General features: G+C 41.4%; 1 protein-coding gene across 2 annotated transcripts in view; it reads right to left on the bottom strand.

Moving 5' to 3' along the window:
• The window catches only part of LOC103040889 (intermembrane lipid transfer protein VPS13B), a 315,108-nt gene that overhangs the window by 52,613 nt on the left and 245,287 nt on the right, over nucleotides 1–17,208 (bottom strand). For both annotated transcript variants that reach the window (XM_049463977.1, XM_049463976.1), the window contains exons 34-36: nucleotides 7,324–8,038; nucleotides 6,261–6,398; nucleotides 739–1,128 (exon numbers count right to left, since the gene is read on the bottom strand). In XM_049463977.1, coding sequence (XP_049319934.1) covers nucleotides 739–1,128; nucleotides 6,261–6,398; nucleotides 7,324–8,038 — 1,243 coding nt within the window. The remainder of the gene's footprint in view (nucleotides 1–738; nucleotides 1,129–6,260; nucleotides 6,399–7,323; nucleotides 8,039–17,208) is intronic.

Raw genomic sequence — 17,208 nt, 5'->3', positions numbered from 1 at the left:
AGCACTGATTCAGCCATGTAACCCCTTTGCTATGTTCCCCTCACTGTCTTCCTGTAGCCACCCACATCAAAACCCTGACACTGACCTACAAAGCTAAAAAACAGACCAGCATCTCTGATACATCATCTGTACATGATGGCAACCAGATTTGTACCAAAAGCTCTCAGCGCTTCCGGCATGGCTTAGCTTGTCCGATCTTGCTTCAAGATCCATGGAAGACAGGTATCCAATCCAGACTTTTCTCTCTACAAACTACTACAAACTTCATATTCATAAAGATTTAAGAGTTCAGAAATCAATATTTGGTGGAATAGCCCTGATTTTTAATCACTGTTTTTATGCATCTTGGCATGTTCTCCTCCACCAGTCTTACACACTGCTTTTGGATAACTTTATGACACTCCTGATGCAAATATTTAAGCAGTTTAGCTTGATTTAATAATTTGATGGCTTGTGATCATCCATCTTCCTCTGGGTTATATTCCAAAGGTTTTCAATTTGGTACAATCAATTTTTTTAAGTGGTCTCTTATTTTGTTTCCAGAGCTGTATGTTGTGCAGTTTTCAAAATGCTCTGTTTTAAAGTAGCAAAGATGAGGAGCAAACCTGAGAAGAAATGTAGAGCTTAGTTGTGTGTTAAGGTTCACTGCGATGGTAATTGGCACTTGGAAGTAGAGAGTAAGACATAAAGACATTGAAAGAGAGAGAGAGAGTAATAGTAGTATAGATGTGTACTGACCAACTGGTTTCTGCCCGCTCTTTGTGGTCAGTGTACCCATCACACTGGACACAGACAAAGTGAGACTGGGCCGGGCGGGGTGTGACTCTGTTTCCATAACAACCACCATCTGCACAGTCTGAAGAGAGATCTTGTGGAAGACAGCGAGAGTCTGCAGGGCATCTGCTAGCTGGCTTGGAAAGGAGGGAGAGACAGTGGTTTTGTTGCTTTGTTTGGCACTGTGAGGAGGAGTGTGCATCTTGAGGGGGGAGGGCTGAGGTGTGCGGGAGGAGGTCTCGGGCGTTTGGCTGCTCTCAGGAAAGATTTTCATCCAGAGGGATTTTGCCTGCTCCAGCTTAGCTACCGTTGGACTCATCTTCAGAGGCCTACACAGAGCTATCTTCAACTCAGCTGTGTTAAAAAAAAAGAGAAAGACAAAAAGGAAAAAAAAGTTTGCAAAAGTTCAATTAAAACTCAATTTTTTAACTCGTTTTTTTAAATTAACCTAAAAGGGACTATAAACAAGACCATGAAGGAACAACAAACACAAACTTCCTGGAAGAATCAGCATCTTCATGATGCATAAAAGTGTACTTCTTTTTGTTTTCCTGAACTGTATGTGAAATTATGTGAAATACACTATATTGTTGTTTTATTACATAAACAACATTTTTCCCAAAAATATTCTCATTTAGAGCATTTATATGCAGAAACTGAAAAATGGCTGAAATAACAAAAAAGATGCAGAGCTTTCAGACAAATGCAAAGAAAACAAGTTCATATTCATAAAGTTTTATAAGTTCAGAAATCAACATTTAGTGAAATAACCCTGGTTTTAATCAGTTTTTGATGCATCTTGTCATGTTCTCCTCCACCAGTCTTACACACTGCTTTTGGATAATTTTATGCCACTCCTGGTGTAATAATTCAAACAGTTCAGTTTGGTTTGATGGCTTGTGATCACCCATCTTCCTCTTGATTATATTCCAGGGTTTTTCAATTTGGTAAAATCAAAGAAACTCAGAATTTTTAAGGGGTCTGTTATTTTTTTCTAGAGCTGTATGTCCAAAATGTTTGTGGATACCCTTTCTAATGAATGCTTTCAGCATTCTCTGAGTTGCTGAAACAGATGTGCAAACACACAGACATCACAAATAAACTTGAACTTTTTAGCCTTTTCTAATTAGTCACAACAATTAACTGACGTGCTTCATAATGTTATTACTAGGGCTCTCAATGTTATAGTGTTAACACACTCAATTAATTTGGAATCAGTAGCGCGTTAATATTTTTTTAACACAATTAATTACGGCACCAAGTTTGGCCCTGATTTCTGCCGTAATCTGCCCCCTCAATGTGCATTTTTCCCCCTAAAGCACCACTACTACATAACACATATATATATATATATATATAATTACATATAAATGTAATTGCATTTTACATTTCTTACATTCATTATTTTGCATTTAAATTTTCACTATAAAAATATTTTTTAATGGACTGACACTACTAGTTTTTATAATGAATTACTTTTAAACTTATATTTCAGGCAAATTGTTTCTAGAACAATTATGAGATCTGATCAAAATAAAAAAAAATAAAAAAAAAGTCTGGCAATTCCAATCATATCTGTCACGGAAATATTTCACATGGATAAGCGGAAGAAGCTAATTAATTAGCCACAAGGAGGCTTATTACTAATTCTGACAGAGCAAGCTGGATTTTAGCTCAGTAATGAGATGCACATGCATGTAGTGTGTATCCTTACTCTGACTTAGTTTTCCCAGTTTGCATATGCAGAATAGGAATATAGAGAAAGCTATACGTAAGGCAGCACTGTGTACTGTTGCAAAACAATCTATATCCACATCCATATTTGCTGGTGAAGTGGGTTCATATGCTTCTGTGGTCAAACATCCAACCAGAGTTCTGTTGGAAGCTTGGAAAAACGTAGGCGGCATTTTGAAGGTTACAACAAATCTACTCCAGCTCTAAATTCTTTGTACATATCACGACTGTTTATACTGGACTGCATTTGTTTGAGAAGCAAGTAGCAATTCGGGGAGGTGTTCACAGTTTAGAGAAAAGTTAGAAGTGCAGCTCAGTCCTTTAGTTCTTTGAGCTAAAAATAAAGGTGTGTTTACTGAAAGGACGGCTGGGTCAGACTACTGTTTTGACACATTTAGCTGGAGTTACCTTCAAAGGTGCTCCCCGTGCCGGAGGGAAAAGAAGAATGCGGAAGAGTAGGATCAAATGAATGGAAGATGACAGAGTCTCCATTCTGGGAGGGGGAGAAAGTGAGTGACACGTGGACGGGAGGGGCTTAATTAAGAACACCTTCGAGCATCGAGAGTGAGCGAGAAACAGTGAAAGAGAGAGAGAGAGCAGGGGGGCCTGAGGTGGGATAAGTGGGTTTAATAGGAACCAGTCTGTGGGTTCTGCTGTCTGCCACATCTCAGGTGTCAGGCTCTATTATTGTTGAGTAAACTCCCCGATCAGAGGCTGCGAGCTGACCTGGGCAAACCACAGCGCCGGGGCAAACGTGCCTGCCGGTGGCTGTGCTCTGCTCAATGTCCTCCCAGGCTACACAGAGCTCAGTGACCTGGCAGTGACCTGGAGCTCACAGCAGAATCTGGCATTTCTTGAACACTGAAGTGGGTGACAGCAGACTGAATAAACTAGGGTCAAGTACGGGAATTTAGAAAGCGGTTTAGAAGCCTGCGCTTAATTGAATTACTGCTTTAAGAATAAAGAGGTATGGGACCCTATTGGAGCTATCAGAAGCACTAAATGTCTTTAGATATGACAGCACGTCACAAGATACCAGCTGAATGAACGTGCCCACACTTAAATGTCCACTCATAAAATTAATACAGAATGTGCATTGCTGGACTGTTCCAATCCAATCTGCCAAAGGTGAGAAAGAAAGAGGTAAGAAATGGTCGTACAAGCTTGTAGAGCAGGGGTGTCCAAACTTTTTTTGTTGGGGGCCAGAAGGAGAAATATATTTGAAGTCACGGGCCACACTGTGTAATAAAACAAATAATGAAATATACCACTTTAAATAATACATTTTTCCTGATTATTTAATTTACACACCATTTTACTTGACTTACTATCTTTATCTTTGACAGTGTTGTGTAAACTAAGATTTTTCAAATTGATGTTTAATTTCCTGATGTCTCTTAATATAAAACTCCTTAATTACGGCAACTTTTAGACTCTTTTTTTTCTGCAATAGAAATGCGCACCCTCTCTGCTTTTAGACTCTTTGCTCTGTTTTTCTGCGCTAGAAATGCGCACCCTCTCCGCTTTTAGACTCTTTTGCCCCGTTTTTCTGTGCTAGAAATGCGCGCCCTCTCCGCTTTTAGACTCTTTGCTCCGTTTCTCTGTGCTAGAAATGCGCACCCTCTCCGCTTTTAGACTCTTTGGCCCGTTTTTCTGAGCTAGAAATGCGCACCCTCTCCGCTTTTAGACTCTTTGGCCCGTTTTTCTGCGCTAGAAATGCGCACCCTCTCCGCTTTTAGACTCTTTGCTCTGTTTTTCTGCGCTAGAAATGCGCACTCTCTCCGCTTTTAGATTCTTTGGCCCGTTTTTCTGCGCTAGAAATGCGCACCCTCTCCACTTTTAGACTCTTTGCTCTGTTTTTCTGCGCTAGAAATGCGCACTCTCTCCGCTTTTAGACTCTTTGCTCCGTTTCTCTGTGCTAGAAATGCGCACCCTCTCCGCTTTTAGACTCTTTTGCCCCGTTTTTCTGCGCTAGAAATGCGCGCCCTCTCCGCTTTTAGACTCTTTGCTCTGTTTTTCTGCGCTAGAAATGCGCACTCTCTCCGCTTTTAGACTCTTTGCTCTGTTTCTCTGTGCTAGAAATGCGTACTCTCTCCGCTTTTAGACTCTTTGCTCTGTTTCTCTGTGCTAGAAATGCGTACTCTCTCCGCTTTTAGACTCTTTGGTCCGTTTTTCTGCACTAGAAATGCGTACTCTCTCCGCTTTTAGACTCTTTGGTCCGTTTTTCTGCACTAGAAATGCGCACCCTCTCCGCTTTTAGACTCTTTTGCCCGTTTTTCTGCGCTAGAAATGCGCACCCTCTCCACTTTTAGACTCTTTTGCACCGTTTTTCTGTGCTAGAAATGCACACTCTCTCCGCTTTTAGATTCTTTGGCCCGTTTCTGACACCTAGCGTTCAAACTTTGAATCTCACATTATAAAAAACTGCTTAACAGCGGGCCAACTTTCATTCTATTTCTAAAATACCTCCGTAGTTTGGACATCCCTGTTGTAGAGCAAATGAACGTCCTTCAGCAAGACTGCGCTGCCGGTTCAGGCTAGCACAGATCATCTGTATCTGGTTACAGCTGTGTGTGTGTATACAGTACTGACATTCTGCTTTACCATCAGCTCTCTGACAGCATCCAGCCTTACACCCCAATCCACACCCCATCTACTGCCTAATGCTTCCAATTTGTTCAGGCTAATCTATCACCTGAACCACTCTCGCTTTCTCTTACACGTATATATATACACACACAGTGCATTCACACCGGACAATTTGCATTTTTTATCTGTGGATAAAACAACAGTGATTAACTCCTTAAACTTTGTATATATGCCAACATTTTTCATATTTTTTCCTCATAATACAGTTCTATCTGAAATAACACAAACTGTATAGACCCTAAAAGAGAGCCCTGTGGGACGTAACTGTCACCATGCTGCTAAACATTTCTGAAATAATTTGTACTACTTTTCACATCATGATTAGCAGCAGAATAATAAACCTAAAGGAACAAAAATGTTAAAGAGAATTCCATTTGAAAAAAAAGAAAAAAACTCATCAGGAGGTGCTCCTTATGTATGAATTTTACTAATCAGGTTTTAAGGAGCAGAAAAAAAAGTACAGCTTTATAAGGGTGAGTTTTCTGTGAAGTCGCTCCAGCATCAAGGAGGGGTGCAGCAGAATTAGCATTAGACGCTAACCGCAGTGCTAGTTCTTTCTATATGGGACAAGCCGCTCTCTGATAGCACCCTGGCTTACCGAAACACTCAGGTTTCCTTAGTTTAGCACTTTTGGCTGGCATTTATGTACCACTAGTGCTGTGGTTAATGCTAATGCTGCTGCACCCAGCCTTAGTGCTGTAGAAACTTCACTGTAAACACACCTGTAGACACAATATTGGAAATCTAAGCTTACTGTAAATAAATAAACAGAAGCACTTTACTCACCAAAATAAACAGAAAAATCTGTATGGATAAACATCCAGCACTCGTTTGACTTTTTTTTTTTTTAAGAGTTACAGTTTTGTTTACTTAGGGGGTTCCCTCAGTTTCCCCATTAGAAGAGAAACATGGCAGGACTTTGCCTACTTCAATGTAGGCATCCATAATCTGTTGCGCATTATAGCCCAAAAAATATGGTACCAGTGTCTGCTACATTTCATTAGATGTTGGAGCACCGCTGTAGGAAGTTTATTGCATTCTGTCACAAGAATGTTAGTGAGTGATGCTTGTGTAGTGTGTGGGATTGTACACTGATATCTTACCTGGTCCATTGAGAAAGTCTCTGATGCAGAGGGACAGAAGAGGGGGAGGGATTCCAGTCTTTTCATCCGCCTCTCCTGCTACTGTCTGCATCCAGAACAAAGTGTAATCCAGAGGCTCTGGGAGAGACTTACCTGCATCTGAAAGAGAGAGGAGAAGAAACACATAGATAAGTTAAAATTATTATCGGTTAATGATTAATTACGGTTATTAGTTTATACTAATTACAGCACAGCTGATCCAAATACTCAACTAATTAACTAACTAATCAACTAACTACCTGCCCTTGCAGAGGCGAGTTGTGTGATACAGCAGGAAAACTAGCAGAACCACAAAGCTAAAAAAAAAAAATAGAGTGTAAAACATTAATGTAAAAAAGGCTTAATGTGTGTTTTTTTTACCACTGAAACTAGAAAGAGTGAGAGGGAAATTATAAGGACACATCTTAACGTGCCTTAATGTACTAAAACAACGAGCCAGAAACACCAAACATCTCTAATTAATTTATTTCACTGCATAATAAACTCGGTAAATGTTAAAACGTGCTACAGCTTTTAAAACTGTGCTGCTGGGTTAGCGATTTTCAGCTGTGACACCCTTAGCTCGCCTCAGAGATGGCAGTTGGTTCATTAGTTGGATCAGCTGGATGTAATAAGCTGTAAACATAGGGCCGGAGTTCGCTGGTGTTGCACCGAACAGAGTTGGGCCAGCTGCGCTGGGACTACAGTTCACTTCGATGTAGCATTAGCTTAAAGCTAGCATTTTTCTTATTAAGATCTCGTAATTCAGACAATTCAGTGATGTTCAGTAGGTAAATGTACACAGAATAAAACGTACAGGGTTCTGAACACATTTATTTACCAGAGAATGTGATAGAGGCCAGCTTTTGAAAAGCCAATTAAATTTCCTCATATGGAAAAAACGCTTAGACATGGAAGATATACGAGGACTACAGAATGATGCACTACTACAGTGGTCTATTGATGTTCAGGGCAGACCCAAGAGGTGCTACTTTGTGCTAAAATGTGAACTTGTGGCTTAAATTTGAGAGGTGGGCTCGCTTACCAAGGCAGGTGTAGTCAGGGGCGACCCCTTTCAGAGTTAAGTCGAACAACGAGAGCTCCAGACGTTGTCTCCGCTGGTGGCAGCTGAGCAAAGCCGATGGCTGCGTGAGCTGCAGGAAGAGCAGAGGCTGTAGAAGACCTTCACCTACTCCTCTTCTGCCAGGCTGCCGGACCACAGTAACACCCAGAGCTTGTCTTGCAGATGCCCTACTGGGAGAAGACAGCCCCTCAAGAGAAATAAGCCCTGTTCCAGGAGGACGTAGTGACCCACCGAAGCTATTCCCATTCAGCAGATCTTCTGCTGTCAGAGCTGAGAGATCAGCAGCAGCAGCATCAGGTCCAGACGCCTGATCATTCGTGGATGAAGAACTGGATTCCTCTGGCATGTTAAGAGCACTCTTGCCTGTGCATCCAGGAGACTCTGCTGTGGGTTTGGGAACAGAGGCCATGGTATAGGTCATGAGGGTGAGACGACCGGCTGTGAGGAAGACGTCAAAAGGAATAAAGGAGAGGTTCTTGGTAATAGTAGGCTGATGTGAAGGCTTGGCCAGCCGGTGGTGGCTGGTGCCACTCTGTTGGTCGATTTGGACGATGCGCAGGCGGGCACTGTCACTGCCAAACCCACTGTCCTGCCCACAGGTGGTGCTCCCCATGCCTAAAAACTCCATAGAGCTTGCAGCACGAAGAGTTCCCTCCTGAGGGCTCTTGCTGTGCACCTGTAAACAAACAAACACAGACAGGCCAATGGAAAATTACTACGCATAACATGACATAAGGACGTTTTCCACACCTGAAAGTCCAGACCAGTCAGGTTTGTGGACAGTGATGGAAGTAGACAACGGAAATCAGTGTTCAACAGTGCCCTCATGTCTATGTTACCTTCTGGCTTTCTCCTTTTATTTTGCATAGTCTAGTTACATCTGCTAGAATTGCTAGCCAGATACTAAATGTGCAAAATCACTATATTACACAAATCCATACAAAAGTAATTCCACCCCAAACCTTTTTTTTTTTTTTTTTTTTAAGAGTTCATAACTGGTTCATGTTTATTTGTTTCAGAAAGTCCTAATCTTTTGGAAATACTTCGCCTAAAGAACTATACAAACTGGATGTGAGTGCACTGGCATACACAGCTCTGGAAAAAAAATTAAGAGACCTCTTCATTCATTTATTCATTTCAGTTGATTTTGATATGTATAGGTATATGTTTAAGTAAACAACATTTCTCCCAAATTCTAAGCAATGGCTGAAATAAAAAAAAAGAGGCAGAGCGTTCAGACCTCAAATAACCCAAAGAAAACAAGTTCATATTCATTGTTTTAAGAATTCAGAAATCAATATTTGGAGGAATAACCCGGGTTTTTAAATCTCAGTTTTTATGCATCTTGGCATGTTCTCCTCCACCAGTCTTACACACTGCTTTTGGATAACTTTATACTCCTCCTGGTGCAAAAATTCAAGCAGTTCAGTTTGGTTTGATGGCTTGTGATCATCCATCTTTCTCTTGATTACATTCCAGAGGTTTTCAATTTGGTAAAATCAAGGAAACTCATAATTTTGAGTGGCCTCTTACTTTTTTCTAGTTTCAGTTAGACACTGTAGATTAATGAGCAGACCACAAAGTTTTATAGGCTTAATTGGCTATTACTCTGTATACTTCACACTGATTGGTCTGTAATATACTGTCTGTTTAGCGAGATGCTTTGCAAAAAGTTAGCAGAGCCTTCTGTTGCACCAATATGTGCACTGATGCACATGAAGGCAAGCCAAGTTTTGGCACAGCATCATTTATTATTATTTTTTTTTTCTTTTGTACAATGGGCGATGGTAGTATGCGTTAACTTTTGCACCTAGTCTAAACCATCTGGAAAAAGATCTAATATCATGGTTCAACTGATTCAAATGGATTGTGGTTCTTGGTAACATTTAGTTCAGAGCAAAGTCTGAAAGTCTGGACCAAACAAAGGTAGTTTGAAAGCACCCTAAAAGTAACACCCCCTCTTTTTGCTCTGCTAAAGACAGACCAAGACACTTTTGGGTTGTCTTGCCTTCCTTTCCTCTCTCTACCCAGAGTTCCATGTGTTTCCCATTACACCACAGCAGTATGCATGTTCTCTCAGCTTCATCTCCCAGACTGACCTCGCTTCTTCCTGTGTAAGTGTGAGTGTGTGTGTGTGTGTGTGTGTGTAAGTGTGTGTGTGCGTGAGCGCCTGTGTTTGGAAGCGCAGATACAGTTTCTGACCTCCAGGCTCTTGATCCACACACTAGCACCACACTTGTCACAATGGAGCAAACAGTCCCCCACTGTGTAGAAGGCTTGAGTTTTTATGGGAAGTATCTATAAGGTACGTTTCAGGCACTAATCCACCAAAGCAAGTAATCCAGCTCCCACATAAAAGGGACAAATAAGACACACAGCTGCTGCTGAGTGCAAGAAACCTCCGGTTTGTGGAGACACATATGCACACATACATAGAGCAGAAATTCTCATATCCACTCCCAGTTAAAAAAAAAAGTCAATGTGGTTTACCGATAGATCACCAATAGAATGGAATCTCTGAAGCAGTGAGCACAGAGACAAAACTCCTACAAAAAAATCTCCAAAAAGTCATCAGTTTAGGATATTTCTAGGCAGTCCGTATTATTTTGTTTCTAAGCTGAAAGCAGAAGCATTTCCGAGTGGAGAAGGGACGAAACATTGTGTTTAATGGTACCAGTGTGCTGGAACCACCATCCCTGCTAAGCCTAATATATTAATTCTAAAAACTGGGGTGTTAGGTCACATGTACAGCCTCTAAAAGAGGATCTGGTTCAGTGTTACTGATCACAAGCGGCTGGTGGAGCAATGGGGACTTCAGAAGCAGCAACTCAGACCCCAGTAGCTCATTAACTCATAGTTAAACCAAAGAAACGAAGGAGTGAAGTTTCTGACTGAACATAACCTGGAATCGGATTTATCCGCTCTGAAAGGAGACCGCATCACACCCGCCCAGTTTAAAATGATTTTTCCGCATGCTTGGTGTAATTACCCATTCTCCCCAGAGAGGGCCCTAAACTTACAGCCATCAGCTTTAAACATCAGATTCCAGACCAATTCAGTTCAGGTAAGTTTACTTTATTGTAAACACAAAGAAAATAGTGGCAAAATTCAATTCAATGAGTAAATTGTTAAATAAAGTGTAAGTTGTGAAGTTTTATGGTGTCATGCTACGAGGGAAGCTGAACACTCTGAAAAACTCTGTCAATGAGACATTTTGGAACAGTGGTTGAGAGGTAAGAAATGCAAGACAAGAAACTAATTTTTAACTAATAATATTTTGCTAAATATTATACATATTTGAACATGGAAGGCTGACTGTTTAGAACAGAAGTGTCTTTTTTTACCATAACGACGGTCCTTGAGAGCTGAGAAGCTGTGTTCAGCTTGTCTAAAACATGCACTACACAAGAGAAAGGCCTGAGCTGAGATCAGAGAATGAACTGAACTGTAAACCACACGATTTCATCCAACCAGCAATCCCAAAGTTCAGCGGTGGGATTCAGTTACAAACTACAAACCATTTGGGACTTAACCCCATTAATGTAACCTCGCACTGTTTTCAGCAAGCAACAAAAGACTTTTGAGACAGCATCATCTTGGCATATCCTGTAGACAACGGAGACTTCAAACGCGGCGCGTGTATTAGCTCATGGAGCTGTTCTGTGGCCTCCTTGCCTCTCTGCTTTGGTTACATATTTGAGAAACAGAAACATGGGGGGAAAACAGAGGAAAGGCAGAGGTGAGCGTGGGGACAGAGTCACAACCCAGGTGGCTCTGTGCAAGTCAGAGAAATGGACAGCATATTAAGAGCTCAGTGTAGCGCCCCTATGTTGGGTTAAATAGAGCTGAGGAGGACTGCTAGCGTCTCTGCCAAGGGGAACCAGCATGCCAACTCAAGACAGCAAGACAACCATGTTCACCATACTTGTTCTGAACACAGATGGAATGTGACTTCTGCATTCAACCCATCCGTGCAGTGAAATGCAGTGAGCACACATGCCTGGAGTGGGGGGCAACCATCGTTGTGGCACCCAATAAGAAGTGACAGTACAAGGCATTACTCAAGGGCCCAACATTGGTAACTTGCTGAGCCTGGGTATCACGCATCAAACCGACAAACCTGTCATCAATAGCCTGGTGCTCTAACTGTTGAGCCACTACTGCCAGTAAGTTATAAGTCTTAGCAAAGACTCAGTCAATGCATTGGTAAAGAATCAGCCTGAGCCTCCATAAATGTCTGGTAGATACAGGTAGAAACCACCAAACATTGCCTGCTCAATTCCAGATGTTCTTGCATGTATTCTTTTATGTTCAGTTGTGTTGAGCTGGAACAATGAAAACAAACTCAGCTCAATGTTTTTGTCTTTGTAGGTTTCACCCAGTCGTCCCCTAAACCAACTGTTCCTATGCTTGAAAAGGCACTGCAAGAGCTCACCTGAAATAAAACCAAACCCACACTTTGTTTCTATTTAAGGGAAAACCTCGCTCGCTGGTTTTATCTTGACCTCCACGTCAATTCTGACAAAGCGGTGAAAGAAAGCAATTCAGATGCTAATAACCTAAAATAGATTGTATTACTATAGCAGATAAGTGAACATTCCATGCTTACGATTTAAGAGGGATCTTGTTTTGACTACCTGTCAATTAGCAGATGATTCTCATATGAGAGGTCATTGAGCTCACAGAGAGAATGAGAAAGAATACGAATACTGTGCGAGATAAGTCGAGGCTAGTCTCACACTTGGCAGGTGATAAGCAGTCCAAGCGAAGTTCTAGTAGAGAAATATTATTTATTGTCATTATTACTCTGACCAGCAACCGAGTAAAAGAAAACATAGGTGACCTTCTCAGCAAGACAAGCTAAGAAAGATGCTGTGAAAGTGATAGGTCTCTTTGTCAGCAGCCGTGACCTAAAGGTTAGAGAAGCAGACTGAGAACTGGAAGGGTGTGGGTTTGTGCTGATTCAGACCGTCAGGAAGTTGGGGGAGGTGAGAATGAAGGAACAGGGCTTCTAGCTCAACATTTTTGGCTAATGTGGATCTGAGCAAGGCACCTAACCTAACCTAACCCCCCCAAAGGGCACCAAGAAAACATAGGTGACCCTCTTAGCAAGATGAGGTTATGGATATGGTGCTGCAGGAATGAAAAGGCACTACATGTGCAGCAGCAGGGACCTAAAGGATATAAATGTGTTTGAGGCCAGAAGGTTGCTGGTTTCATACCCTGGACTGTCAGGAAGTGGAGTCAGGGAAAGTGAAGGAACAGTGCTCCTCCCTTAAAATTTGTAGATAGGCGAGGCACCCAACCTACCCTCCTGAGTGTGTAGAAAAAACATTGGTGACATTCTCAGCAAGAGAGAGTTAATAGGGGCTTTCTATCAACAGATAACCTAAAGTTTAGCGGTAGGGACTGTGGCTTGGACTGGAAGTTCACAGCACTCAAGAAACAGCATTTCTTCTTCAACATTCAGAGGAGATTAAACAAGGCACCTAACCTATCCAAATGAGGGTGACGAGACAGCATATTTCACCTTCTCAGGGAGGGGATGTTGAAGGGATGCTGTGACAGTAATAGGGCTCTCCATCAGAAACCGTGACTTCAAAGTAATAGAAGTAGGCTTGGGACTGGGAGGTCCTTGGTTTGAAACCCTGGAACAGGCATGAAGAAGGGGCAGAAGGGGCAACATTGGTCCTCCCTCCATGCTGAAGTGCTGAAGTGGCCTTATGCAAGATACCTAACCGAGGGTGCTGAGAAAACATAGACGACCTTCTCAGAAAAGAGGAGGTTGCTTTGGTGGTGTAAAAGGGATAGGGTTGTTTCCCATCAACATGGAAGGTCATTGGTTTAATACCCTAGACAGGCAGGAAGTGGGGCAGAGGGAGAAAAGGAAAAGTGCTTCTCTCAACATTCACGGCTGAGGTGGTCTTGGGCAAAGTACCTATATTTACATGGTTTTCCATCAGCAGTTGTTACCTAAAGGTCAAAGAAGTGCAGGAACAAAGCTTCTCCCACAACATTTAGGATTGTGGTGCTCTTAAGTAAGGTACTTTACATATTCTACAAGTTTAGAAAACCCAGATGACCTTTTCGGCAAGACAGGCAATTAGTAGAGACCTGGGGAGTGAAGGAACTGTGCGTTTTCCTCAAAGGCTATGGTTGAGTTGTCCTAATTAATTGCCACTTTTTGTTCATGGTGTGTGTTCACCATCCCTATTCATTTCTGTGAGAATGCACATTTACAACCATAAATGGGATTGCTTTGATTAAATTCCATTGTTGTGTTGTGCAATGGCTATAAAGTGTGTTCTGTTCTGAATCAAGACAGACCCCTAAAGTGTGGCCTGGAGAACTTTTACTCCACCAGCAGGGTAGAATAGGATCACTTAGCTCCACATCCAGCAGGCGGAACACACGCCGGAGATCTGGCTTTTCTGTTATTTATAGACTTCAGTCATCAGAACAGTAATCTGGCATTTCAATTTTCACCCCAAAAAGCTGGACATAATCAAATGTTTTAGAGCTGAATACATTTCAAAGCTCCTCACCAATTCAACTCTGTAACTCTGTCAACAGTGGGAGAGCTTATGGGATTTCACAGCTGCTTGTTCCGCTTCTGGAGGACAGGTTTTTGCACAAACTTAAAATCCTACTTGCTTGGACATACCCTGACAGGCTGATGTTCTTAGAATGGAAAATCCAACACTAGAGTACGTGAGTAAGCTGGTTTAAAGCTGTGTGGCTTTGTATTTTAAACACCACATGGCTCATTGAATTCATTTTCCCATTTTGAGCAGCACTGTTTTTAACCGCATTAAAGTGTTCGGAAGTATCTGAAACAAAAGCCAACGAACATTAAAAATGAGAAGATTAAAGTTCAAGTTTAAAAGATTAAAGATCAGAAACAGCTGGAGGTCCAAACAGAACAATAGGCGACCAATAGAGCACGTTGACAATTACTTGTTATATTACTTTGTTTTTATTTTATTCCAGAAGAAACCAATTAATTGCATGTCTTTACCAAAATATATTTCATTCTATTCATGTCAACTTCACTACAAAACACTACTACTACCAGTACTAATAGGCAGACACCTGAAAGACAGAGAGAGGCTTATGAGGAAAAACTACCAGAGCCATTCTGCAATCCCTTCGATATTTTTTTCTAGGTAAGATTATTTATTATCTGCCTCAAAGTTGGAGACATCATGCATTCTGAGATGCTATTCTGCCTACCACAACTGTAGAGAGTGGTTATTTGAGCTACTGTTGCTGTTCTGTCAGCTCCAGACAGTCTGGCGTGGACCTCTCTCATCAATAAGGCGTTTCTGTCTGCAGAACTTCCACTTTATGTAGGTTTTTATTCTCTATTACTCAATTTTGAGCACATTTTAGAGACTGCTAAAATTTCAATCCATGTGGAACCAACAATCATGGGATGTTCAAAATCACTGAGATCACATGTTTCTCTATTCTGTTTGCTGTAGGGCTGCAACGATTAGTCGATATAATCAACAATGTTGATTATTTAAATTAGTCGACTACAACGTTCATTGTCGACTAATCGTTCATTTGTAACAGTATCGCACTACACAAAGTGCTGGGGCCAGAAACACAATGGGAGATGGGTAATGACCTCACTAACACAGCTTACATCAACTTAGTCTGTGTCTCCAAAAGTGCCCAAACACGACAAATTTGGCACCAGCACACCAGCAAACTAGTGCTGCAACTGATGATTATTTTGGTAGTCAACTAATCTGATGATGATTCTTTTGATTAGTCGATTAGTCAACGATTATTTCTGCCATGTCCTCCATCTCTAAAAATGATAGAAACAGCTGAACATGAGATTTAAAATGCAGTTAAATGCCTGGATGTTGTTTAAACATAAAAATTACTGATATTTAGTGAGTAAATATTATTAATAATTTACTCACTAAATATCAGTAATTTTTATGTTTAAACAACATAATCGTTGACTAATCGACTAATCAAAAGAATAATCATCAGATTAGTCGACTACCAAAATAATCATTAGTTGCAGCCCTAGTTTGCTGGCGTGAATATTACCAGAAGCTGCTTGCCCATATTTGAATGATTTGATGCCTTACACATGGTCACACAATTAGCTTATTAAATAACTGCATCAGAAATGACTTGGGTGAGCGAACGACCACTTCAGAAATTCAGAAATGTATCTGTAGATCTGCAGAGAGAGAGAGAGTGTTTTATGCAGTAGTCTTACTCTAAGAGGCTAACTGCAGACGACAGCATGTTGTGGAGCTTCCCACTATAATCTACAGTAAAACCCGACTCAAGAGTAAAACCATAATCTCAAGCCTGGCTACAAGCTGGATCCTCCTGACAGAGCGCCAGTCCACAACACTGAGCTGCTGACTGTATAGAGGTGCTGGCGATTTATCAGAGAGAGAGAGAAAGAGAGAGAGAAAAAGAGAAAGAGCGAGAGAGAGAGGGAGCACTGGGGGATTTCCCTAGCACCCACAAGTCATTTCCTCTTGTGCTGTGGTAAGTTCTAAGCTTGTAACACTGACTACTTATCTGGGATTTCCCCATCCTCTCCCACATGGTTATGGTGTGCCTGTGGTATAGGCATTACGATTCTCCCTCTCTCCGTGCCCTCCTTCACCCAGGCCTGCCATTACTGGGATGTTTGGGGAAAGATGTCATTGTTGCAGCAGCCGGCTGGCTGGTGGTTTTGGTAATGCCAGTGTGTTTCCACCTCATTGCTCCCAATGAGAGAGACCAAACACTTCAACAGATTTAGTCCTGAGCTAGGGCTATTACCACATAAGTGCCTGACTGATATACTGTCAGGCCAAATAAACTGACCTGTGGATGTGAACACAGCACAAAAAGTAAGGGAATTTGTGTTTGGTAGATGATTTACTGGTAATAAATCTTATATCATTGGAAAACCTGTTAATTTTCCTTTTAAATGGTGCATTTGTGGGATGCATGCAATTGCCAAATCTTCAATGCCAATTCTGCCATGGACTCATTTGGTGTTTGACGATCTTCTTGGGGTGTCATTTTCTCAGAACTCCCACTTTGCAGCCTGTCTCTGACATCCCTCGTTATATGGAACTTGGCCTTCAGTTTGGAGATACTCATATTAGGGCCCACTCCAAATAATGACACAACTTAGTTTTGCAGGACACCAGCTTGAGGTTGCCCTATCACACAGACCCTATCCAGATCTCTCAAATGAGGCATGATGCACATTCTTTGAGTAGACATCAACTGACCATTGAAGCAAAGCCCATGCTTACAGGTGCTGCACCTGGTGGCAAGCAGAGGATCAAAACAAGTGCCAATAACAACAGTAAAATAAGGTATATGATTTATTGCCAAAAGGCATAGCAGTTACAACAAAGAGATAATCTACCAAACACAAATTTCCTTACTTTTTTGTGCTATGTTTAGTTTAGCATCATTTCTGGGATTCAAACTTTGATGAAATCTTACATAGATTGTGGTGGAAACCTAAGTTAGTCAGGCTATATTTGAACAACACTGGTCATGGTTAACTAGGGTGATATTATCTGATTTTCTAAAAGGCTACTATGGGGTTACTGCTATATAGTAGCATGTGGTAGCATAAACAGCATTTTTACCGTATTTTTCACATTATAAGGTGCACTTAAAATCCTTAAATTTCCCCCAAAACCGTTCCCCCTTATGTATGAATTCAGGTATTAATGAGCAGTAAAGCCACTCGGCTGAAGTACAGTGTTTTACAGGAGTTTCAGTTTAGCTGTCCAGCACTGAGACCGGAGCAGTATTAGCATTAACTGCGCTAAGCGCTAGCTCTTTTGCCATTCAGAG

The sequence above is a fragment of the Astyanax mexicanus genome, chromosome 1 (genome assembly GCF_023375975.1).
Source record: "Astyanax mexicanus isolate ESR-SI-001 chromosome 1, AstMex3_surface, whole genome shotgun sequence".
NCBI lineage: Eukaryota > Metazoa > Chordata > Actinopteri > Characiformes > Acestrorhamphidae > Astyanax > Astyanax mexicanus.
The sequence above is the reverse complement of the archived record's forward strand: the minus strand, read 5'-3'. Positions and strand labels throughout refer to the sequence as shown.